Source organism: Canis lupus, chromosome 20 (assembly GCF_003254725.2).
Source record: "Canis lupus dingo isolate Sandy chromosome 20, ASM325472v2, whole genome shotgun sequence".
NCBI lineage: Eukaryota > Metazoa > Chordata > Mammalia > Carnivora > Canidae > Canis > Canis lupus.
The window spans coordinates 31,134,593-31,161,154 of record NC_064262.1 but is presented as its reverse complement, the minus strand read 5'-3'; the positions used below and the strand labels follow the sequence as shown (position 1 = coordinate 31,161,154).

General features: G+C 41.2%; 1 protein-coding gene across 22 annotated transcripts in view; it reads right to left on the bottom strand.

Annotated features, from left to right (window-relative positions):
- Positions 1–26,562, bottom strand: part of FHIT (fragile histidine triad diadenosine triphosphatase) — a 1,380,560-nt gene that overhangs the window by 173,203 nt on the left and 1,180,795 nt on the right. For all 22 annotated transcript variants that reach the window (XM_049097821.1, XM_049097832.1, XM_049097822.1 and 19 more), the window contains one exon: positions 8,943–9,011. In XM_049097821.1, coding sequence (XP_048953778.1) covers positions 8,943–9,011 — 69 coding nt within the window. The remainder of the gene's footprint in view (positions 1–8,942; positions 9,012–26,562) is intronic.

Genomic DNA, 26,562 nt, shown 5'->3' with positions numbered 1-26,562 from the left:
TTTTGAGGGTATAGATCCTTTACATCTTTGGTTAGGTTTATTCCTAGGTATCTTATGCTTTTGGGTGCAATTGTAAATGGGATTGACTCCTTAATTTCTCTTTCTTCAGTCTCATTGTTAGTGTATAGAAATGCCACTGACTTCTGGGCATTGATTTTGTATCCTGCCACGCTACCGAATTGCTGTATGAGTTCTAGCAATCTTGGGGTGGAGACTTTTGGGTTTTCTATGTAGAGTATCATGTCATCGGCGAAGAGGGAGAGTTTGACTTCTTCTTTGCCAATTTGAATGCCTTTAATGTCTTTTTGTTGTCTGATTGCTGAGGCTAGGACTTCCAGTACTATGTTGAACAGCAGTGGTGAGAGTGGACATCCCTGTCTTGTTCCTGATCTTAGGGGAAAGGCTCCCAGTGCTTCCCCATTGAGAATGATATTTGCTGTGGGCTTTTCATAGATGGCTTTTAAGATGTCGAGGAATGTTCCCTCTATCCCTACACCCTGAAGAGTTTTGATAAGGAATGGATGCTGTATTTTGTCAAATGCTTTCTCTGCATCCAATGAGAGGATCATATGGTTCTTGGTTTTTCTCTTGCTGATATGATGAATCACATTGATTGTTTTACGGGTGTTGAACCAGCCTTGTGTCCCAGGGATAAATCCTACTTGGTCATGGTGAATAATTTTCTTAATGTATTGTTGGATCCTATTGGCCAGTATCTTGTTGAGAATTTTTGCATCCATGTTCATCAGGGATATTGGTCTGTAATTCTCCTTTTTGGTGGGGTCTTTGTCTGGTTTTGGAATTAAGGTGATGCTGGCCTCATAGAACGAATTTGGAAGTACTCCATCTCTTTCTATCTTTCCAAACAGCTTTAGGAGAATAGGTATGGTTTCTTCTTTAAACGTTTGATAAAATTCCCCTGGGAAGCCATCTGGCCCTGGACTCTTGTGTCTTGGGAGGTTTTTGATGACTGCTTCAATTTCCTCCCTGGTTATTGGCCTGTTCAGCTTTTCTATTTCTTCCTGTTCCAGTTTTGGTAGTTTGTGGCTTTCCAGGAATGCGTCCATTTCTTCTAGATTGCCTAATTTATTGGCGTATAGCTGTTCATAATATGTTTTTAAAATCGTTTGTATTTCCTTGGTGTTGGTAGTGATCTCTCCTTTCTCATTCATAATTTTATTAATTTGAGTCTTCTCTCTCTTCTTTTTAATAAGGCTGGCTAATGGTTTATCTATCTTATTAATTCTTTCAAAGAACCAACTCCTGGTTCTGTTGATCTGTCCCACAGTTCTTCTGGTCTCGATTTCGTTGAGTTCTGCTCGAATCTTTATTAACTCCCTTCTTCTCTTGGGTGTAGGATCTATTTGCTGTTTTTTCTCTAGCTCCTTTATGTGTAAGGTTAGCTTTTGTATTTGAGTTCTTTCCAGTTTTTGAGTGGATGCTTGTATTGCGATGTATTTCCCCCTTAGGACTGCTTTTGCTGCATCCCAAAGATTTTGAACGGTTGTATCTTCATTCTCATTAGTTTCCATGAATCTTTTTAATTCTTCCTTAATTTCCTGGTTGACCCTTTTATCTTTTAGCAGGATGGTCCTTAACCTCCATGTGTTTGAGGTCCTTCCAAACTTCTTGTTGTGATTTAGTTCTAATTTCAAGGCATTATGGTCTGAGAATATGCAGCGGACAATCCCAATCTTTTGGTATCGGTTCAGACCCGATTTGTGACCCAATATGTGGTCTATTCTGGAGAAAGTTCCATGTGCGCTTGAGAAGAATGTGTATTCAGTTGAGTTTGGATGTAAAGTTCTGTAGATATCTGTGAAATCCATCTGGTCCAGTGTATCATTTAAAGCTCTCGTTTCTTTGGAGATGTTGTGCTTAGAAGACCTATCGAGTATAGAAAGAGCTAGATTGAAGTCACCAAGTATAAGTGTATTATTATCTAAGTATTTCTTCACTTTGGTTAATAATTGATTGATATATTTGGCAGCTCCCACATTCGGGGCATATATATTGAGGATTGTTAAGTCCTCTTGTTGAATAGATCCTTTAAGTATGATATAGTGTCCCTCTTCATCTCTCACTACAGTCTTTGGGGTAAATTTTAGTTTATCTGATATAAGGATGGCTACCCCTGCTTTCTTTTGAGGACCATTCGAATGGTAAATGGTTCTCCAACCTTTTATTTTCAGGCTGTAGGTGTCCTTCTGTCTAAAATGGCCAAAAGCAAGTTGTATTGGGAGTCTCTTGTAGACAGCAAATAGATGGGTCCTGCTTTTTTATCCAGTCTGAAACCCTGCGCCTTTTGATGGGGTCATTAAGCCCGTTCACATTCAGAGTTACTATTGAGAGATATGAGTTTAGTGTCATCATGATATCTATTCAGTCCTTGTTTTTGTGGAATGTTCCACTGAACTTCTTCTTAAAGGGGAATTTTAAGAGTCCCCCTTAAAATTTCTTGCAGAGCTGGTTTGGAGGTCACATATTCTTTTAGCTGCTGCCTGTCTTGGAAGCTCTTTATCTCTCCTTCCATTTTGAATGAGAGCCTTGCTGGATAAAGGATTCTTGGTTGCATGTTCTTCTCATTTAGGACCCTGAATATATCCTGCCAGCCCTTTCTGGCCTGCCAGGTCTCTGTGGAGAGGTCTGCTGTTACCCTAATACTCCTCCCCATAAAAGTCAGGGATTTCTTGTCTCTTGCTGCTTTAAGGATCTTCTCCTTATCTTTGGAATTTGCAAGCTTCACTATTAAATGTCGAGGTGTTGAACGGTTTTTATTGATTTTAGGGGGGGATCTCTCTATTTCCTGGATCTGAATGCCTGTTTCCCTTCCCAGATTAGGAAAGTTTTCAGCTAGAATTTGTTCAAATACATATTCTGGCCCTCTGTCCCTTTCGGCGCCCTCGGGAACCCCAATTAAACGTAGGTTTTTCTTTCTCAGGCTGTCGTTTATTTCCCTTAATCTATCTTCATGGTCTTTTAATTGTTTGTCTCTTTTTTCCTCAGTTTCCCTCTTTGCTATCAACTTGTCTTCTAGGTCACTCACTCGTTCTTCCACCTCGTTAACCCTCACCGTTAGGACTTCTAGTTTGGATTGCATCTCATTCAATTGATTTTTAATTTCTGCCTGATTAGCTCTAAATTCTGCAGTCATGAAGTCTCTTGAGTCCTTTATACTTTTTTCTAGAGCCACCAGTAGCTGTATAATAGTGCTTCTGAATTGGCTTTCTGACATTGAATTGTAATCCAGATTTTGTAACTCTGCGGGAGAGAGGACTGTTTCTGATTCTTTCTTTTGAGGTGAGGTTTTCCTTCTAGTCATTTTGCTCAGTGCAGAGTGGCCAAAAGCAAGTTGTATTGGGAAAAAGAGAAAAAGGAGAGAAAGAAGGAAAGAAAAGAGAAAGAGAAAAAAAGGAAGAAAAAAAAACCAAAAAAAAAAAAAAAAAAGAAAAAGAGAAAGAAAAAGAAAGGAGAAAAAAAGGGGGTGGGGGAAGGAAACAAATCAAAAAGCAAAACAAAACAAAAACAAAAACAAAGACAAAAACAAAAACAAAACAAACAAACAAACAAAAAGAACCACGGGGAGTATCTTCTGATTCTGTGTTCTTTAAGTCCCTTGGCTTCTCCTGGAAGTTGTCCGTCTAGCTGGTGTTCTGGGGGAGGGGCCTGTTGTGCTGATTTTCAGGTGTTAGCAGTTGGGGGAGCTGCTGTGCCCCTGCCTGGTGCAGGGCTCGGTGGGGGTTGTTTGCCCCGTGAGGCCGCAGGAGGAACAGCCCCAGTGGCGGGGCCAGCTCTGCAGCCCTGGAGTCAGCTCCCACAGTAGCTCCAGAGCTCTCCGTCTGCAGGGCCTGGATGCTCCGGGGCGGGGCCGCTGATCTGCTCAGCTGGGGCAGGAGCGTCCTCGCTGTCCTGGGCCCTCCCGGCCTCTGCCTGTCCCGGGGGGAGGCCGGATCTTGGGCTGTGTCCCGGCGCCCTGTGCTCCGGGGCCTGCGCTGTTGGATTCGCGCTCCCGCCCCGCAGCCCCCTCGGCGGAGCCGCCCCCGAGCCCCCCGAGCTGCTCCGGGTCCCGCCGGCCGCGCTGCAGCCCTTAGGGAGCTCGGCGCACTCTCCCGGGGCGCAGGTGTCTGTTAGTGTCCCCGGGAACCCGAGGGCATCCCCGCCCTCCTGGGTCCTGCTCCACCTCCCTGCGAGCCCCTTTCCCCCGGGAAGGTCGGTGCAGCTCCTGCGTCTCCGGGACGGGGCTCTCCTGTCCTGGGGACACTCGCCCCGGCCTCAGCCCGGCTCCTCGCGGGGCCCCTCCCCCTCGGAGGCCTTTGTTCCTTTATTTCTTTTTCCCCGTCTTCCTACCTTGATAGAAGCGCGAACTCTTCTCACTGTAGCATTCCAGCTGGTCTCTCTTTAAATCTCAGGCCGAATTGATAGATTTTCAGGATAATTTGAAGGTTTTCTAGGTAATTTGGTGGAGACAGGTGATTTGGAGACCCTACTCTTCCGCCATCTTGCTCCTCCCCCCAGTTCTCTCCCTTTAAATTGTTAGGACTAGTGGGGAATGTCACATTCTTCTAGTTCAACACTTCTTTCACTTATGTACTAATTAATTCAACAAATATTTCCTGAAGATCTCCTCTAAGCCAGATTAGGTTCTTGTTCCCAAGCCTCTACAGTATATTAGGGAACAGAAATACTGACTACTAAACTAAAAAATTACTTCAAGTATGGTAAATATTAAGAAGGCAATAAATATGGTAATATGAAGGAATTATTGTGGAGGAGCTAAGGGATTAGCTATGTTAGACAGGTTTGGGAGATCCATGAAAAGAACTCTTTGAGGAGGTGACATTTGAGCTGAGATTTGGAGGAAGACACGAAGCCAGCTGAGGTTAGGGACAAAGGAAACAATAGTGCCAAGGCCTGAGCTGGGAGCAAGAAAAATACATTTGACAAAAACAAGCAGTAGGAGAAGATAAAACCAACAGAGGCTGGAGAGGTAGGCAGGATACACTGAAGTTAAAGAACTCACCCAGGGCCATAGCATTATAGGTGAGTAACCAAGGAGGTAAAGTGGAGGTTACAGAGAAGTGAGATGCACAGTAGACTAGACAAACAATCCCGTGGAATAGTGACATTTGAGGGGTAGAAGGAAGAGAAGTAGCACGTGAAATAGGCAGGGATCTCAAACTCAAATGCCTTCAGTGGCCAGACAGGTATCATAAACACGTGAGGCAAATGTTGGTAAGAGACAGGGAGTTGGGGGAGATGTAATGACTTGAAGAATAAGTGACATGCACAAGAGCATTCAGGCTCATTAAAATACTTGGCAGGCAAAATAAAATACATAGGAGGAGGCAAGCAGAGCCCATGGACCATCAGTATGCAACAAAGAACGGGAGGAAAAGTAGGAAACAGGCTAAGAATGAGAAAAATCAATAGAGCATGGTCTCACATAACTCAGAGGAGAGCTATACTTACATTTCTATGAACTACATAAAAAAGTTTGTTTTTATCAGGCAGTAACCCAAACGCTGTAATACTGATAACAACAAAAACTCATGCTATTTGTTACAGAACTTGCCTAACCTAAAAATAAAGGTGATGATCCAGTGGGCCAGATTTGTAAAGACTGGAATCACAGAAGCAAGTGGTCCCTCCAAGGACTGGATGTAGAAGTCATCCCGAAGGATCATGGTCATCTACTCTGTGCTGGCATAGATCCAGGAAAGGGAAGCTCCCTCGCCTCTCCACCAACACACATATACAAGGCACTGTAAGTGTTCAGTAAGTTCTATCAAATTGATCTGTTGTTATGCGGAGCTGAAATCTGGTTCCTTTTAGCCTAAAAGTCCCAGATTCCTCCCTCTCCCCCACCCCGCCTGCCAGAGACACAGAGATCATTTAATACTTTTCCCACCCACCAGTCCTTGGTATGTTTAGAAACAGTGACTGTCACTGTCTTCCCTCTGAGTCTTCCCTTCTCCAGATAAAATATCTCCACCTTCAACTACACCCCAGATAACTGCATCCAGATGCTGTCATCTCAATCATCTGTCTATGAACCTTCTCCAGTTCGTCAATCTCTTTCCTGAAACAGGGTCCAGGGAGAACACCACATTCCTAGCCAATTTATAATCCAGGGCTTCTTTATGCATCATTTTCTATTTCCGCAGTAGCAGGAACACAATTACATTTTATGGAGCCCTGTCTCCTGCTGTCCCTGTTTCCCTCCACACCCTCCAAGGCAGTCTGTTGTGTTTCATGGACAGATACATAATCTGGAGTGAGAGCTCCCATCAGCATAAAGAATGCTGTCCCTCATCACTCTATCGTTTTTGATTAAGATCACTCAGTTTAATGTACATTATGTCTTGTACCAATAATGCCTGTGCAATGCATCATGCTTCTTGTGCCACTTTCTAGACATTATCTTATTATGTGCTAAAACTGGAAAAGTATATTTTTTATACAAAGAGGAACATGAATATGAGGATGAATAGTTAAAGGCAGAGGGAAAATTGGAAATCTGACCCTTGAAAAGAGTGTTGAATGGAAGCATCCGATGATCTGGCTTTGAATCCAAGATCTCCCTTTACCACTAACTGCTAGTCTTTTAAAAACAAAATTAATGATCATAATAGGAAGAGAACCACTACCTATTAATAAATACCTAGTAGGTGCCAATCCTTGTAACAAGCTTTTTACGTACAGTATGTCATATGTTTCATACAACAAGCTTTTGAAAGATGATATTCAAAGATAAAACACAGAGTTGCAGCAACTTGCCCCATGTCACAAAATTAGCAGCTGGCATTTGGATTTAAATCTAATTCTGGTTGTCTCCGAAACTCAATCCCTTTATAGTTTCATATCACAATTTCCCTTAGTGGGTACTATCTATACCATCATCTATGACTTAGCAGGTAATTGGAAAAAAAAAAAAAAACTCTTATAGTAATTCTATCTCCAAATAGGTAGAAGCAGGAACATGTGTTGCCTCATCTATGGGGTTAGAAACGCTGTGAGAGCAATCACACCAGGGCAAAAGAGTAAGGGACAAGAGAAAGGCCACACGCCAACCTTAGCGTAGGACATCATGTCTCGAACTGGGCTGAAATGTAGCCCCACAGCTCCTGTCATGAGCGCATGTGGAATATAAATAAGATTTCAAGGTGACAGTTCAACCTAAGAAAACATTGTTTTCAAGCACTTTTAATAACACTTTAGCAGTATTCACTTGTATATAAATCATGTGCTAATTTATTCATTAAAATAGCCTGTACTTGGCAACATTTTATTAACCTTAGTTTATGCTAATAAGATCAGTACTCATATTTTTTTAAATGCATCTCTTTATAATTACTCCATAATTCTAATTTTCTTCCAACTTGAACTAAGCCCTTACTAACTCCAAGTCACATTTTACATCTAATGAAAATAAGTTCAAATTACAATATTATAGGATATAACTTTGAGAAAGCACAGATTTGAGGGAGACACTATTCCCAAACCTAGCCATGATCAGAATCTCCTGTACACTTTCTTACACTAATTACTAATTCCAATGTGTCTCTGCAATCTACTGGATCAGAATCTCTAGGGATGGGATCTCTGGGGAATGGAGATTTGCAGCAATTGGTCAAAATATCAGTACTTAGGAACCAGTAACTAGAACATTTCCACCCTGCACAGGCCTATTGCAGCTCTTGGAAAACACAGGAGGCACAATACAGTGGGGGATGTCTCAAAAGCATGATCAGCAGTTACCTCATGGGATCCAGTGAGTCCCAGAAAAATTAATCGTAAGTCTCATTATTAACTGAGGACTTCTCAGACTTTATTTTCATGCTCTGGGTAGCCATTTTAATACCCACTTACTGCAAAGAAACACTATAAATACAAAATAAGACACACAAATACAATAAAAAAAAACCCTACAAATATAAAACCAGGTGGAGAAAATCATAGGGGTAGAGCCACATGATGAACAATCAAAACTTTTTTTTAAAGTTCTTTAAACATTGTTCTCAAGTGGTTAGAAAAGGAGTATCAAATAGATGACAAAACTGGTACCTCTTTGGTATCTGACACCTGTCGTGGACACTGTTAATCAATCACAGCATTTGTCTTTGTTTCAATCAGAAATAGCCTCAAAACACCTTCCAACCAAGTACTCAGGGCACCACTACCATCTGATCATTCGGGGAAACATATGTGCCCTTCCCTGGCTCGAATAGGTAGTTAAACTGAAATTACCATCTAATATTTTATACCAGCACACCAATTATAGGCTATACACCCCACAGAGTGGATACAGACCCCTAAAGTGTCTTCCTATGGTAGATGAGACCGTAGGAACAGCCCTCTTTGCTACCTCATCTCTCTAAGTGGTTTCACATTTATATTTTTGAATGGAAATATCCAGAAATCAGCTGTTAAGATGTTTATGATACACAGGTGGCACTCATATCATTCAAACCAACTGGTTTCTGCTGACAATAATTCAAAGTTTCATTCTGAATAAATGCTATTAGGAGAGACAAGCTGAGTTCCAAATGGTCTTTAAAATCATATGCAGCATTTGACTAAAAAGAATATACATGAGTTGGCTTCATTTCCATTGGTCAGTAGCACTACAGATTTTCTCCTATGGAGACTCTGGGCCACATCTCCACACAATATTTAGTGTTCTGGGGAAATAAGAGGGCAGAAATAACCAGGACACTTGGTTTCTGCCATGTTTCATTTGAAAAAGAAAATGATTATAATTCATTTATCTTTGGTTCCTATTAATGGCCATTCTTGGCTCCTTGGCTTCTACTGCAACTCCTCAAGTCATATTGGGTGGAATTCCACCCATATATTCAGGGTGATACCTGGTTCATCAGCTTGATTTCATCATACCGACAGCCCCAGTGATCAAACAATAAGATCAGAGAGAGCAGACCCACCTCATCATAGATGCTGTCATTCTTGTGAAAGTCTCCAGCCTTCCTTGGAAGAACGTGGACGTGAACATGCTAAAAATGTACAAGAAAGAAAAAAATGAAATGTGATTATCTCCCCCACATATTTCTAGACTTGACAGTGATGTTCCCATGAAACCCAATTACTCCACACTGGTTCCTACTGGATTATTTTTCAGAGGAAGATGATGTTCAGCTTCAGTATCTGAAATCTGTGGAGAATAGAAGCACAAAACAAAAGAGAGCAACTTGGTGGCATATAGGAGAAGCTGAGTGAAATGCCAGAGTGTTTTAGGGGGTCTGTGGAATTATTCATAGCTGTCAGTCTTGGCTGTATTTAGCTAGTGCTTTGAAGTGACAGCATGGTTTAAAAAGGTGACCACAGTGACTCTGAAAGTGACAAGAAATAAGAATTGGCCAACAGAGAATTGCATAAGAGCAAATAAGTGAGAGTAGCAAAGAGTGTGGGCCAAGTTACAGAATCAAGGTTTTCAAGTAAAAATCATATAAAAGAAATATAAATAGTCCTCCTTCTTTAAACGTGCTCTATGCACGTTCTAACAAAGCTCTATGCTTAGCATTTATCTCATTTCACTGCTCCGAATAATCACATGAACCAACTTCTACTCTGTTAGTCAATTTACAGATGAGGAAAATCTACTCCTAGAGTGGTCAAGGTCCCATGGGAGGTGGCAAAGTGGGTGCGGGAACCTGGGAACCCAGGTCTTGGGGCTCTTGGCCTCCCCCTCTCTGTGAGCTCTGCTGCTCATTCTGTGAGGTCGATCTATTAAACAGCCCGTGTCTCCAGTCCATGAGAGCACCGGGTAATACACATAGCAGTGCTATTATGCAGAGATCATGAATCAAGGCACATCGCATATCTAATTCAATATATTCTTCAAGGCTAAACTGCCATTTGAAAGTTTTACTTTCCAAATAGCCTCTATTGTACCTCAGCTAAAGTTAAACCTCACTCCTGCCCTTGAGCTATGTTCCCGCGTTTATTACAAACCGTGGGGAGGAATGTGAAAATGAAAAGCCTAAATGTAGAGAGGCAGACAAAGAATCAAACTTCGTCCCTGATCACGCCCACCCCTTCTTGATTACGGAGATCAGGCTCCGAGCTTTTCCAAAGGGCCTCTGGAGAATGTGAGATTAAGTGTCCCCGTGGCTTTGCTGCACAAGGAGGGGAAAAATGATATGCTATTAAGGCAGAGGCAGGGAACAGGCGGTCCAAGGTGAACGAACACAGAAGAGCTGCACATCGGTCCCTGAGTGCACAGTCCCCAAAGAAAGACATGTTTTTGCCAGAATATTCTCCAGTCAGTGATGATGGCAGTCCTGGATTGCTCAGCAACTAGGACGACTGTCTACTTAAGTTACCAAGACTGTGTGAGCAGAGGGAGGCAAGGGGAACAAATAAGCAAGGAAATAGAAATTGCACACAGCCCCTGGAACAATGTCTTAGGAGAAAGTACTAGAGGATGTGTTTGAGCTGGAATGTGCTGAAGGACATGGGCTGGTTGACTTCAAGGTGAGACCAGAAAAAGGCAACAGTACAAGGCAATAGCCCACCTCAGAAGGAGGCTTCACTCAACCCTTGCTTCCCAGACCTCAGCTCTCCTTCCCTCCTTTCTTTTTTTCCCCTTTATATTCTTGTCTCTTTCCTTCTTTTCTTCTATCAACTCACCCATCATCTCCCTTGTACATGTAATAATCAGATATTCCAAACCAGTGTTCTCTAGCCAAATGGCCTAATGGGAACCCTGGACTGACCATTTACTGGCCATGGCCCTTGCCTCAGAAGGGGCTGTATCTGTGTATCCTCAGCTGCAGCAGGGACTGTAATAGCCTCTACCTCACATGGTCATTAAGAGGATTCAAGTCTGTGAAGTCTGCACTCAGCAGGCTGCTTAGCACATAATCAGTACTCAATACATGTAGCTACAGCATTATTACTCTTATTTTTTTTACTTGTTTTCATTATCATTTTTTTAAAACCTTCAGACCAAGTAGAATCACATTCAGGGACTAGATCCCAGGCAAGCAAGGAAGATATTTAAGAAGCTCTTTGGGTGGGGCATGGTTCTAGTTTGTCTGCTGCTACAGCTTGTTGCTCTTGCTTTGATTAATGGTTTTCAAAGTTGAGCATGCACCTGGGCTTGATGAGACACAGATCACTGGGCCCCCAGAATGTGCATTTCTAACAAACTCACAGGTGGTGCCAATATCACTGGCTTAGACTCTCCATCTGGTTCTTGATCTCTTTCCTGCCAAATGTGACCAGAGTCACCAAGGTCACTCACTGTTTTGTCTGCCCTCTTGTGTTATGGAAGACCTATTACTAAATGCTCCTTGGCCTCCTACTGTCTGGTCACTCTCTGTGCCTTGTCCTTGAGGGTGTGGCTGTTGTTGTGCACTAACGATACAGGGCTGGATATGAACTTAATACAGCAAGGGAAACTTTTGGGTCCAGGACCATCCTGTGCCTCCTTTTCTTTATCTTGCTTGCCTGGGTATAGTGTTCAGGGCTATCTCTATAAGTTCTGTTATCACCCAGTCTTGGAAATGTCATTCCTGATCATTGGTAACCATTTGAGATTTACTGTGACACTGATGACAACAAACAGCTCACTATGTAGGTGATTCTCCCCAAGGGCACAGACCTCAATCCAGCCTGAGATCTTGATATAAATTCTTAAGTGACAGACTGATCACAAGATCCTGACAACCCATTCAACTGCTCAGAAAAGGGAAATCATGATACCAGCTCACAACTTCACTGTTGTGAAGGAATACCATTACCATGGCCTTCCCATAGAACAGTATTCTGATAAAACAAAAAAAATAAAAAATAAAAACAACCAAAGCCCTATGAACAGCACACATGGAGACATTTTGATAAAACCTGTCCTTAGTGAATTCACACTGAGTCTTGGTAATCACAACTTGCTTTTCTAAGTGGTAGCAAAACCTCTACTTAACTAAAGCACTCCAAAATTTTGCCAGGTTCATTTTTTTTTTTTTTTTTTTTTTTTTGCTGGGGTTTAAATTCTGCTAGGGTTTCAAGCAGTTTAGCTACTTGAGTTAGTATACTTCAGAAAAGCCATGACATATTCCACATCAAAGAAGTTTTTACAGCCAAGTAAAATTTCACAATGCTCATTAGCATATTAAGATACCAGACAAGAACCACATTAAATACGCTTAATTAAATATATTCAATTAGCAACCAAGAAACTTATTTAATAATAGAGATCTCAGGTCCTTATTTATATAACACCTATTTGTACTTTTCTAGTACAGTTTTTTATGCAAAAATATTTATAACCAGGTGCTACTCTAAGAACCAGGGATATAGTAATAAACAAGACAAAGCCCCTGCCCCCACAGAGCTACATTCCAATGGGTGATGCAGAATAAGTAAATATACAATTTAATTTCAGGTGAAGATAAGTGTTATGGAAAAAATGTAGCTGGCAGAGCTAAAAATGCAGAACTGGGACACTTAAACATTTGAAGTTTGGGAAGGAAAAATAAAAAAAGAACTCAACTGAAGGATACGATGAAAAAAGAGACAGGTCAGGAGAGGGTCAGTGTTAAAGCTGAGAAAGGAAGGAATTTCAAGAGGGAAGGAATAACCATTAGTGTCAATGTTGTTAAGAGCTTGAGTTGGAAACCAAGGAGATAAACACTTAACTGAAAACAGATTCAACATCGTTAGAAAGTCATGAAATGCAAAGCAAAGCCACACTGAAATATCACCTCTCATTCAACAGAATGGCAACTAAAGAAAAAATGAAAGGCAAGATAATTACAAGTGTTGGCAAGAATATAGAGAATTAAAGCCTTCATACACTGTTGGTGAGAATATAAAATAGTATCACAGCTTTGGAAAATAGTTTCACACTTCCTCGAAAAGTTAAACAGTTTCCATATAACCCAGAATTCCACTCCTAAGCATGTACCAAAGAGATAGGAAAAACATATGTCCACATGAAAACTTGCACATAAATATTTATGGGACTATTACTCATAAGAGCCAAATAGGGAAATGGCCCGAATGCCCACCAAGTAGTGAATGCACCAACAAGATGTGGTATAGCCAGACAATGGAACATGATTTGGCCATAAAGATGAATAAAGAACTGCTAAGTCCAAGAATTACACTAAATGAATTATGCCACATAAAAGAAGCCAGACATAAAAGGCCAGATATTGTCTGATTCCATTTACATGAAATGTCCAGAATAGGCATATCCATAGAGACAGAGAATAAGTTAGCAGTTCCCATAAGAGAATGGGGAGTCAGTTAATAGGCATGAAGTTTCTTTTGGGGATGATGAATATATTCTAGAATTAGATAGTCGTGATGGTTGCACAACTTTGTGATTATTCTCGAAAAACCTGGAACTGTACACTTTAAAAAAGTGAATTTGATGCCATGTGAATTATATGTCAATAAAGCTGTTATTTAAAAAAAAAAATACTGATGTGGATTTAAGAGAGAGGAGAAGGTGAAGTAAGGGAGATAAATAACCACAGACAACTTTCTAAGGAAAAGGAGTCTTGCAAAGAAACCAATGCTGATACCGGCAGAGGAGGAAGGAAATCATTTTTTGGGAAATGCTGATTGAAGTTTCCTGAGCCTATGAGTTTCTACAATTATCATTATTATCTTTAGTACTAGAAATTGCTGTTAGCATTTATTGAGAGCTCACTACAATGCCAGTCCCTGAGACTACTGACATCATTTCAATGAAGCTTTCTAATACTCCCAAGAGGTGAATAATAAATGCATTATCATTTCTAGGTGATAAAATAGACCCAAAGAGACTAAACAACTTGCCCAAGCTTCTGCAGAGAGTGACCAAGAGCTGAAATCTGAACCCGAGTCTGTTGTGACACCTTAAGAGGCCACCCTGCTTCTTCCAAATATCCATTCCAAATACAAGGACTCCTCTTTGCCATGGCTTCTTGACGCCTCTCTCAAGCTCTGTGATTTCTCAGTAATGTCTTTGATCACATCTGCAAGTCCTCTTGGGATCATGGGATGGAACTGGCCTATGCCTCAAAACCTCAGTTCACTTAAAATGGTGTTATCTCCTGCATTCCATTTCTATCTTAGTCCTTCCTAGTTGGAAGCCATGCCAGTATAATATAGATAAACAAAGCTGTTCAATGTCAAGTCTTTGTTTCCCTCATTTATTAAATTTAAATGATCTGCATCAAGCAGGAGACCCACCTTTTCCTGGCCCACGTGCTTGAGCAAATTTTAGCTTTAAAAGCCCTATTATCTCTTAGTTTTTCTGCAAATGTGGGATCTGAGTTTTCATACCCTGACAACATTTTTGTAGTCTCTGCCTCTTTTGTGCTACCATGCTTCTCCTTCCCTTTTGAACACATCTACTTTACATCACACTCACTTGAGGATGGTCAGTGTAGTTACACTGGAGTCTTTTGCCCTTGCCAGAATGTAGTGTGATTTGGTTACAAGGGATACAATCATGGCAAGGAGAAAGAGCAGGGAAGGCTAGAGGTAGGGAGCTACCCTGTTCCATCACTAGTGTCCTGAAACCACCAGCTGCTGCCACATGAACCTCCTCGCTTAGATCAATGAGTGACCTTAGAAGGCAAATCTGATTCTAAAGAATAACAAAAACTACTGCAGATAATGGGCAGATAATGACGCCTCCAGTATGTCCACATCCTAATCCCTGAATTTGTGAGTATATTAGGTAACATGGCAAAGGAGAAATAGGTTGTAGAAAGTTTAAGATAGCTAACCCATTGCCCTTAAAATGGGAAGAATGTGGATGATCTAGGATTATCCACCCAAGCCCAGGGTAATCACAAGAGTCCTTAAAAGTGGAAGAGGGTGAACATTATCTAAATTTAAAACACTGTGCTTCATAGGATACCATCAAGAATCTAAAAAAATTCACAGAACGGGAGAATATTTTTGTAGATCATATATCTGATAGGGCACTGTATGCAGGACATATGAAGAACTATTACAGCTTAATGAAAGGCAAAATTCTAACTAAAAAATAGGTAAAGTAGGACTAGGCATTTCTCCAAAAAACATGCATAAATGGCAACCAGCACTTGAATAGAGTCAGCAGGCCACTCTCTCACAAGAACCTTACAAAAGCCAGCCTCCTGCCCTTCTTTCTGTTTTCCCAGTAGAAGTGGATGAGAATGCTTAGAACCAGCAGAAATAAGATTGCTCTGCCCAAAGCATGCTCCAGTTAGGGGGCCATATAATTTATTGTCTAAAGTGGCACGTTTGAGAGTAAAAAGAGACACTGTTCACAACTACACTGCCCCATTTATGGTAGGCCTAACCCTGGATTATTCCAAATAAACACGGACACACATTCACCCAAATACTAGGTGTTTAGTTGGAAAGGACAATGGTGTAACAAAGGTGGGATGTGACATCCACTCAACCTGCCTTAGAATCTCAGCTCTGCCACTGTCAGAGTTTGGTGATTTGGCCAATCTACTTGCTCTCAGTAAGCCCAATTTCCTCATCTAGAAGAACGGAGATAGTAGTAGTTCCCATTTCTTCGTGTTTTGGATGTGCTCATACATTTATGGCACTGTGCACAATTAGTAGTATATACTGTTCTCACAAACACGGTGGCCCACGGTATAACTGACAAAGACTTAAAAATGGATGGATAAATGGTGTGATCATATGACAGATGTCTAAGTAAAGCTTTTTACTTATGAGAAAAAAATAAATAGTGTGTTAGTGTTCTCTTTACAGAAAAGAAGTGGACTAAATTTGGGGAATTCTACAAACGAGTGATGACATAGCCCACATCCCTTGAGATGCTGGGTCTCCTTCATTCATACAGTTCAACTGACAGCCTTAGAATAATTAGGGTGATGTGTTTCTTTCTCCTCTCTGTTGCCCAGATTATATAGGTAAGCTACTTACATAAGAAGGGGGGGAAGAACCCAGAACTTCTTTTTGAGATTAAAAAAGCATGGCTCTATTTGGTGAAAACAAGATGTTTTGCCTTTTGGAAGTAAGGGAGGAGTACAAAGTGGCATTAAAAACCTATAGTAATTTGAGAATTAGAATCTATGAAGGAAGCCAAAGGAGTGAAAAACTAAAGGCAAGATAATGGGAAGGGAGACTGTGTTAATTCCTCATGCCCAGATGTTTCTCTCCACATGGCAGCCTCTCTACCACCATGCTTCCCTTTAATTCACTTAGTAAAGGAAAATGGAAGAAGCCACTTGAAATGTAATTGTCTCTTGCTGTTCCTGTTTGGGCCTATTATACTAACAGTGGGGAGATTCCTCATTCTGTTCTGTTTATTGCAGTAGGATTTTAAAAAGGAGAAGGAGGGGAGGTCCTTCTAGCACCTGCTTTCTTAATTGATAGTAATTTCCTTGCCCCCAAAAGCAAGTGGTTTTTAAACAAAGTGGGTACATTCTCCTCAGCAACATCAGCATCTTATAAACACATCATTAAGACAGGAGAGGTGATGGAACTAAGCAACAGCTCCTATTTCCTGCTCAGGGTGAACAGCCCCCATATGTCAGTCACCTTATAGTTTTCTTCTCATTTGCAAATAGTGCTTTTACTTTACCAAGACAAATGATAGAAAAGGCAAGTTGTCTTCCTGTGGGCTGTGTTTTGAGTTTGTGAGCAATGGGTAAGGAAGTTGTTCTACTTTTTATCTGTTCATTTTGTTCTGAATTTCAGTAGAAGAGCTTACAACAAAGAAACAAAAATAATCTCATGTGATCCAGTACTTTGCTACGAAGATGAGCTACTCATGCTTGCAGTATGGAAGATGGGGGAAATTGATTGGCAAAACAGATGCATTGACACTAGCTCGTGTTTGCTCAGTTCTCTGAGATTCTGTTCTTGTGAAGGAGAAATTGAAGAAGAGCCTGCCAATTATTTCTACGTTCTCAGCTTAAAGCCAAAAGGGAAAGACACATACCCAAGCTCTCAGAGGGCAGTGACACTTTATACAGCATCAGATTCCATCATCTTGCTTTTATTTGACTTGAAAAGACCTTAATTTTTAGAAGATTTGAAATTTAAAGCTGTCTGGTCGCTAAAAGCTCCTTTAAACTCTCATTGTGGTTTGGAGCCATACATCATCAAAGCCGTGATGCTTAGATGATGTACTGCACCCATACATCATGAGAGCACTGTCCCTCTCATGATATATTATTATAACTTACAATTGGAGCACCACCATTGATGTATGGCTTAAAAACACAATTGTTAAGCCAAAAAACTGTACAGGGTCTCCACAAATTCTGGGAGGTTTTTTGTTTTGTTTTGTTTTTTTTAACTGAATTGGCTTTTTATCTTTTATTTTTTCTTAAAGTTTCTCACCTTAACTGGGACAATCTGGACACACACACACACACACACACACACACACAAAAACATTGTGCTTTTTCTGTTTCATGAAAGGCATACCAGTTGCTTGAGCATTGCTGATATCCTAAAGGAAGAAATTCATTGACAGGAAGGTCAGAAACCATCACTGTGCCTGTGTCTTTTGACAGACCACTAATTTTATTCTTGGCTGTATCAAGGTGTCCTCAAGGCCCTGCGAGCAGGAATACTTCCAGTGACATTTATTTTAGAACTACAAAACAATACTTCCCAAAGGAGGAAGGAAGAACCCAGTCATAAGGAAAACACAGGCTTTGGGGTTGTGGATGGTTCAAAATAGAGTATATTTAGCAAGGCTCACTAGAACCGAGCCTCCTTCTGGTTTAGAGTAGAAGCAAATTGTCAAGAATATTTTCAGAATTCCTGTTTTGTAATATAGTAATAATAACATTTACTGAATATTTAGAATATGCTAGCATTAGCCTAAGTATTTGATCTACATACCTCATATTATCCACGCAATAATCTTATGTATTAGAATACTGATTTTATCTCTACTTGAAAGGTGAGGCAAGGTGAAAGAATTTATAAATGAAGAAATTGAGGCCTAAGAAGAAGAGCTGAGTAGGTTTTCTCAGCTGCCAAGCCCAGGTATGACACTCATGATTGGCGCTATGGTATGAACACACACCAGCAGAAGTTATGAGCCAACCTCCCTATATGCTACTCACCCTTAGGATATTAAGCACTTCTGCAACCGAGTCCCATATAACAACAGATTTCTTATAAATCTTAGATCAATCCTGTATAAATGTTCCAAACTATCTTTTGGTTCATGATTGATTTTCAATGATAGGACAGCTTCAAGTTTTTAAAATTGTTCAGCAAGAAGAAAGTAGAATGTATAGTCACCACCTTTCAAAAAGTTGACAAATTCAAGCAAGATTTATAAAACTGTGATAAACCTATGCAAATATGGTCATTTTTATGGCAGGAGGGTATGCTCATGCAACAAGACAGGTGGAACTCCACGGAGACTTACTCAAGGACAAAAAAGCTTTCCTACTAAGCCTCACATGCAAGAGATCTGTTTGCTGCTGGGTAGGAAGAGCACCTTAGTGACAACTCCAGTAAGATGACTTTAAAAAGATACAAAGAGTGTTTCAGGATTTGTCATCCTTATATTTTATCAGCAATTGTTGTAGCTGCTGTGTTTACAGTATATATCCTTGATAAGAAAAATTACACAGTGTTCCTTCCTCCATGTGGAGTTCCTTTTTTGTTCCTTCCCTCCCATTCCCTTCCCCCCCAATTTTTAAGAGCCAGTTCAAATGCCCTCCTCTCTGTGTAGCCTTCAGACTCCCCAGGGCTCCTCTGATTCTTTGTATGTATCTCAATGATTGCTTTTTAGTATAAAGTACCAATAATCACATGTGCCTCTCTTCCATTAGTCTGGAACTCTGGATTATTCCTCTTCATAATTCCCTCCCCCAATCCTACATTCCATATTATGTAAATGCTCGGTGGATGGACAGGTGGATGGGTGGATGAATGGATAGATGGATGGGTAGTAAGTAGGTGATTACTAAGTGTTCTTAATTTGTTAAGTTGCTTTAGAAAAAAACAAACCTCATATATACAGATTCTTGGCCACTCTTATCTTTTCCCTCTGCTTACGAGTCCCTGAACACATAAGGATGTGGTCTGTGCATAGCCATTATGATTACACCGCACATTACTTTTCTTTCTCATTGAAAAGAATTTTTTTTTATAGCAAAAGCGTAAGTTTGAAGGTCTTGTCTTTCCAGCTTCATATAAGTCCTTTGTAAAAAAAACTCCTCAAATATGCTTGAGTGTCTGGAGCAAATAGCTCATCCTGAAAACAATCAGCATTGCACGGACTGCCAAGGGGATGTATTCTTTGCTCAGCATTAACTTTAATAAGAGTCACTGTGGTTCTCTCTCAAGAGAAAAGAAGAAACCCACCCTTTCTTTGGATAGCGTGTGACCTTGACAAATTAATTCCAGGATGTTCTCTTTGCTAGAAAGACTATCTAGAATATGTATTTTTTAAAATTTATACACCATATCAGAACATTAATCCACAGAGTTATTCCCTCTGGGTATTTTTCTGTTGGGTATACAATAAAGGATTTGGATGCAAATGAAACAATTATGGCATTTTTCCTTGTCTTACTCATTCTGTGACAAATGCACATTGCTTTACTGTTTGCCATACACATAATTACAGTTCTTTAATTTATGTTTCAATAAAATGTATAATAATAAACGTTTACTGCTCCATGAATAAACATTCAAATGAAGCCTCTAATGGAGGTTACATGTTTTGAAGCAGCTCTGTGGCTTTCTAGAAATCTTGCCCTCTACTTAATGAGCATCATTTCCATAATCTGTGCATTATTGCTTAAGCCTCCCTTTAGGAATATTTTACAAAGTAAAAAAAAAAATGTGAAATATTATCAGTCCAAAGGGAAAAAAATGTTAAGGGGATTAGCAGCTTGTCCTGTTAAAGGGACAGGACAAGCTTTCATGTCCCTCTAGAGACAGTGACACAGTAATTATGGAAATGGTGCTTCCTAATTATCTTACTAGCCGAGTGCATCACCACCATAGTTTTCACCTTTAATATCTGGTTTAAATAAAAGTGATGAGAAGCCCAGAAAGGTCAGCCATGAAGGGCAAGCTTATGTTACTTCCCCTTCTAGTGCTAACAGAGAGACCAAAAGGGAGGCCTATAAATTCACCGGAGGTCCAGATACCACAAGATAGACGCTCTTGGGTGTGAAAACAGACACACGATTTGAGTATCAAATAATCACCCAGAAGTAACTGAATCCAGACAAGATCCTAAGTTGGGTTTCAGACTGATGGTGTCACACATTATTTTCAATGTGAGTTATTTTTCAGGAAAATTACTTAATATAATTTTATATCATTATCATTTCAAAAGGTTAATCTATTTCAAATAATTTTTGCAAATTGTGTTCCAAAAAGCAGGTGCTTTTAAAAATAACTAGAGCATAATGATATATTTCTTTTTTCTTTGTCCAATAGTGACAACTGGGTTGTTTAACCAGAGAGGAAAAACAAAAAAGGTGCCAGATAAAATCAAGGAACAAAGATCCTTTGCAGTGTGGTAAGATCCAGATACTCAGCCTCTGCAGAGTAGTGATGAAATGCGTCCCTTCACGACCTGTCAGCCTGCTTTATTGGTGGGTTGGCACACTATTTGAACATTGTCAGGAGGGAATCATTTTACATAGTCAAAAGTTGTGTTTCTTTAGTCTGAATAAATATTTGTGGGCCTGCATGCAACATTTGAGACTGTGCTGTTCATTTACCATAGGAATAGCAGCAAAGCAGGGAGAGATTCCTAAGTGAAGCTCCCCTTCTCCCACCATTTTGTGATTTGTTGTGAATAATTAGTTCTTGCTTTAAATGTGACTGCAAAATCTTTCAAAGGAACATTCTCTTTCCTTAAGACTAGTTGAATACAAGATTTTCACCATTTCAATATGGCTATTTTCACATACGACTCCAACAAAATAAAACATGCAGCATAAATAGAATTTAGTGTGATCCAAATTTTATCATATTTCTCCCTTGGATTTTTTTTTCACATTCCACTTTTCTCTTGATACATATGCTTTCTTGTTTTCTAATGCTTCTGAATTTACAAATCAGGCAGAACCATCTTTTGGAGGGTTACGTTTTCCTTCTAACTCGAGTGAGCAGGTATTGATTTTGGAGTCATGCTTTTAGAAATGACATCCTCTTTTAAGATGGGCCAAATCTCAACCTACAGGGCTACTAAGTGAAGCTGCTACTTCTTACAAACCTTCTACCCAGATATGCTATAGAGAGCAAGAACTTCATAAGTGAGATTCTTTTCAAAGTAATCATTGTGAAATATACCAGAAAAATCCACCCCACCCAACTTCCTGCAACCCATGAGCACTGTGATAGCTTAAGACAGGATAAATGACTCCGATTAGGCCAATGATCCCCAGTTTTAGTGGGACCTCCTAAATCATATCTTGGTTTGGGTCTAGAGTGATGACACTAGGAGCATCCAGAGGACTGCATATCATCTTAGCCCGGCTCCCACACAAGGAGCCAGAGAGATTTGTGGGACCCTGTCTGGTGGTTTTGAGGCACCAACGATGAATGCTGCTAAGGCAATAATAATAAAAAAAAAAAAAAAAAGAAAGAAACAGGCAGTGGGGAAAGCCCTGGAACCATCTCTCATTTTTCTCATAATATACTTTATTGTTCAATGAGATAGAGTGATTCCATAGGCAGTGCCCAGAAATGAGATAACATGAGAAATCAATAATGTTTCCTTTTCTGGATGATTTCAGCAACTAAGGCTCTAGGATTTATGATGACCAAACCTTTTTTAGTCAGAATAGAACGTTTGCTAGCTTCCGTCTCCATGGCTCAGTGTGGATTGGCCATTGAAAAAGACACACTGCATCATGTCACTTAATCGGAACCCTCCTGTAGGGAAGGAATGGCAGTAGTACCCTACTGTTTTAGCAATGAATTTAGCAATTCATTTGCCAAGAATCTGAGACCTGAGATTAACCATGGTGGAGCCCTTTTAGGAGCACTTAGCACAAATGTTCCCTCATGGCAGGGTCAGAATTGGTTGTACAGGCAGTGAAGTGAGGTCAACAGTTTGGGATGATTTTCTTCTGCCTTTTAACGTCTTGTTAGTGTTAGCTGAGGACACTGTTGGGCCCTGACTGCTGCCAGTTTGGGCTTAATCCACTAATGTGATGAACCAACGGTCCATCTTTTAAAGTGAGTTATGCAAGCAGGCCACACCAGGCCCGTGGATGTGAAAGTTGGGAATCACATTTTGCTCCTGAGAAATGTCATGCCTTCATCAGCAAATAGTCCAGGTAGGAAGTGTCCCAGATACTGGTGAATGATGAAGTCTAATGGCCAGTGCACATTGTGAAGTGTTCTCCGTGGACATGCAGCCACCATGTCTAGATTTCAGGGCAAGCATAGCTTTCACCTTGAGCCTAGTGATGGAAGGTTCAGGTCCCCAGTCCTGCGTCATGGGTTAACCATGTACATGTTCTGCAGCTGGACCTCCTGGCCTCAAGGCCCTGGTCCTGCCACTAACCAGCTATGGAGCCCAGACCAGTCACTCATCTCAGAGCTTTAGATTCCTCCTTTGCAACATGAACCCCTCCTCCTGGGGTTGCTGTGATGACTGGATGTACTAGTATCATGATTCAAAATGTGATACTATCGATTGGAGAGAGTTCATGAGGCTCAGGGCTATGCTCCACACACCATGCTGTAATGACTTCTAAAAGGACTGCCAGAAACCCAGGGGAGGAAGGTGTGTCTCCATAGGATACTGTGAGGGTAAGTGCCCCCAGACTCCCCCCTAAAATCACCCCTAAATGCATGAGGTGTGGTGTGGCTGGTTAAGGGGAGAAGGGCTGGAAACTAGGTGCGTGTGGTGGGATGGGGGTGGTGGAGGGAAGCATGAGACAGCATTACTTTTAATGAGTCACTTTCAACTGCCTAGAATTTTCCCTCAACTTCCTGGCTCCAGAACAGTCAGTAAAATTCCCTTAGGTTTGGGATCTGGATTCTTCTTATGAACTCTGTCTTGTACCCCAAAGTGGCCTCAGCCGTAAGATGTAGATCCTGACAAACCATTCACACCACTACCGTTGGGGAGGCTGTAGGGTCCTGATGGAGAGACTCCAGCTGCTGTTTCAAGCCTTACTCCAGGCTCTACTCCCCTCTACTCTGACACCTCATTCTGGTTGCAGCTACCCAGATGTGCATCTGTATTTAGCCTCTCAGCCCAAATCTTTACATGTGGCCCTTCCTCTAGGCAGCCCCTCCAGCTCTGAGGCAAACATCAGCCTTGTCCCCATCTTTTCAGAGATCTTCAGAATCCATATCCCGTGCCTCTCCCATAAACCATCCTCCCAACATTCCTGTGCTTGGACTTGATGCCCTAAACCCAGATTGAGCCCAGGTTGCATCTTTACCTCTTCACAGGCCTGGGGATGACATTTCTCAGACTGTCACTAAATATTCAACCAAGAATGGGGATGGTCAAAGGAAACTGCATTTACAAGACAGAAGAGACTTTTTCTTGAACAAAACAGAACAGCACTTCTTTCTCCAAGAGTTTTCCCATGCCATTTCCTCTAGAGCAGCACTTTCCAGAACCCCAGCTGCCTCGTTCCCCCTCTCTCTTCCCCAGCAACTCACTCCTCTGCTAGGACTCTCCTTAGGGGGCTCTGCCTCAGAGACTGGATATTTAAGTTGGTTCCAACCAGAATTCTGAGCCCATTATTTGGAGCAGGGACCTGCCCTCCTATTATGCTAGTAACAAGAAAATAAGGCATCACAATAAATCTGCAGGTGCATCCCTGGGAGCACATGGCTTTGTTCAGATTTTACTCCTTGCATCAGAAACCTTTGCCCAAGGCAGGCAGCAAAGCAGAAAATGGCAATTGGTAGGACACTGAGGCTTAAGGAAGGAGAAGACCGGCGAGTACCAAGCATTTTCAGGTTGACAGAAGTCAGGGTTTTTTCTTAGGGCTGGGATCATAGGGAGATTAGGCAGCTGGATAGGAGACAGACAAATAAATATTCTCAACCTCAAATAAATCAGCATGGAAATTGGAGGATTTATATCTCAGGGATGAAAAAGGAAGAAGAACACTAACACCTGTTCTATTTGAAATGTACCCCGCCCCTTCTCCTAGCCTTTCTCCGCGTGGAATACGAGAAGAGGGACTCTTGGGGACCTTCTCCATTGAATGTAAGTGGAAATCAGAGCAACTCCATTTTCCTCAGCTAATTACAGAAGCCACTTCCCTGCCCCCTGGGTAAAGGCAGCAGTACTGCCCTACCACACCTGTCATACCTAACAGTGGCTTTTTAGAGACTTTGCAATTCTTCCTCAAGCACAGATACCAGCCCAGGAAGGGAAGAAGGCTCTACCACAGGAATTCCTATATACCTAAACATCCTTCCTTGTCTATACAGTTGTCCTGGATCAACAGAACTTACCCATCCCTGAAAGCCACAGGCAGCCTAAGGAAAAGGACAGTGGGGACAGATGTGGTTCTGGCAATGGACTGCCTGTGTTGGAATCCTCATCCCCACTTATGCTTTGTCTGACGTGGGACAAGCTCTGACTTCTCCAGGCCCTGTTTCCTCATCTATAAGATGGGTATAACATCTTATAAATCCCACAGCATTTTCCCCCTGAGATTAGGAATACATGATATAAAATAAGTGCTTTGCAAAGGCTTAGTGCACTATAGGTACTCTTTAAATGTTAGCTATGAATGTCATTTTTATTCTATTGGTCACTTAAAAATATTTTTCACTTTGAGATAATTATAGATTCAAAGGAAATGGCAAAAATGGTGAAGAAAGATCCTGTGTAGCAAATCCTTCACCTAGTTTCTCCAAATACTGAGCAACATGGCATAGGTGGCGCCATGCTGCTGTAGCACCACATCAAGCCCAGGAAATTGTCACAGGTACAATGTGTGGGCAGCTCCAAGTCATCTTAGCATGTGTGTTCAGAAGCATAAACGCCACTGTCCTCAAGATACAGGACAAATTCATGAAGGCAAAGCCCTCCTTTGTGTCCTCTCCCAGTTCTGCTCTCCTCTAATGCCTTTCACCCCGGCAGTCACTAATCTGTTCTCTTTCTCTAAATGCTGTTATTTTGAGAATGTTCTATAAATGGAATCACATGATATTTGACCTTTTGAGGTTGGCTTTTTTTTTTCCCACTCAGCCCTGAGCTCCATCGATGCTGTGGTATGTTACTCATACCTTCTTACTGCTGAGTGGTTTTCCATGATAGGGATATACCAGTTTGTTGAACCACTTACTCACCAAAGGACTTGTCCTGTTACGCTTGTTCACTTCTTACTGTAATCCTCTAACCTGAATATTATAAGTATCCATGTGTTATAGATGAGGATACCAAGGATTAGGGAGGTTAAGGGATTTGTCCAGAGAAGAACGACCTCATGATGCTATCCAGTTTTGGCGACTACAAATAAGCTACTCTGAATATTTATATATGAGTTTTTGTGGGCACATAAGTTTTCATCTCTCTGGGAAAAATGCCCTGAAGTGTAATTGCTGGCTAAGCATATGTTTGGTTTTTAGATTCCCACCAGAGACATTAAGTTTCTCTATAACTTCACCAGCATTCTGTGTTGTCACTTTATTTCGTCTGTTCTTATCTGTGTGTATGATATGTCAGGGTGGCCTTAATTTGCATTTCCCTAGGGGCTGTGAAGCTGGCATCCATCTTTTTAGTTCAGATGAAAGAATGAATACCAGGAGTGATATTGCCCCCAGGAATGGCTGGACTGGCTAGAGAACATGTAAACCCAGGCCCAAGACATAGGAACACCTGCATGTCAATCAAAGTAACATGAAAAAAAATGTAACCCCACTAGCTCACACATGTACAAATAGTCTGAGCATGTACAGAGGGCAGAGCAGCACTATCCTGAACTCACAGGCACCAGATACACCTGATGAAATCTCTAACATAAAGAACAAAGATACTTTGCAGATTCCAAATCTTTTGTGATGGAGCAGGCCTCCAGTTGACCAGACAGAGCAGCATCAGAAGCAACTAAGTAATATCTGTTAACACGACTTCATGGGTCTCCAATCACTAGCATCAACTTTCTCAAAAGACGTTGGTCCCAAATTTTGCCCTTAAGAACCCTCACTTGTAAGCCATTAGGGAGTTTGAGACCTCAAGTATTAGCTCCCCATTCTCCTGGTGGCACCACATGAATAAATAACCTATCTTTCTTCACTGCAAAAGCTCCACATCAGTCTTTTTTTTTTATTATTGGTGTTCAATTTACTAACATACAGAATAACCCCCAGTGCCCGTCACCCATTCACCCCCACCCCCCGCCCTCCTCCCCTTCCACCACCCCTAGTTCGTTTCCCAGAGTTAGCAGTCTTTACGTTCTGTCTCCCTTTCTGATATTTCCCACACATTTCTTCTCCCTTCCCTTATATTCCCTTTCACTATTATTTATATTCCCCAAATGAATGAGAACATATAATGTTTGTCCTTCACCGACTGACTTACTTCACTCAGCATAATACCCTCCAGTTCCATCCACGTTGAAGCAAATGGTGGGTATTTGTCATTTCTAATGG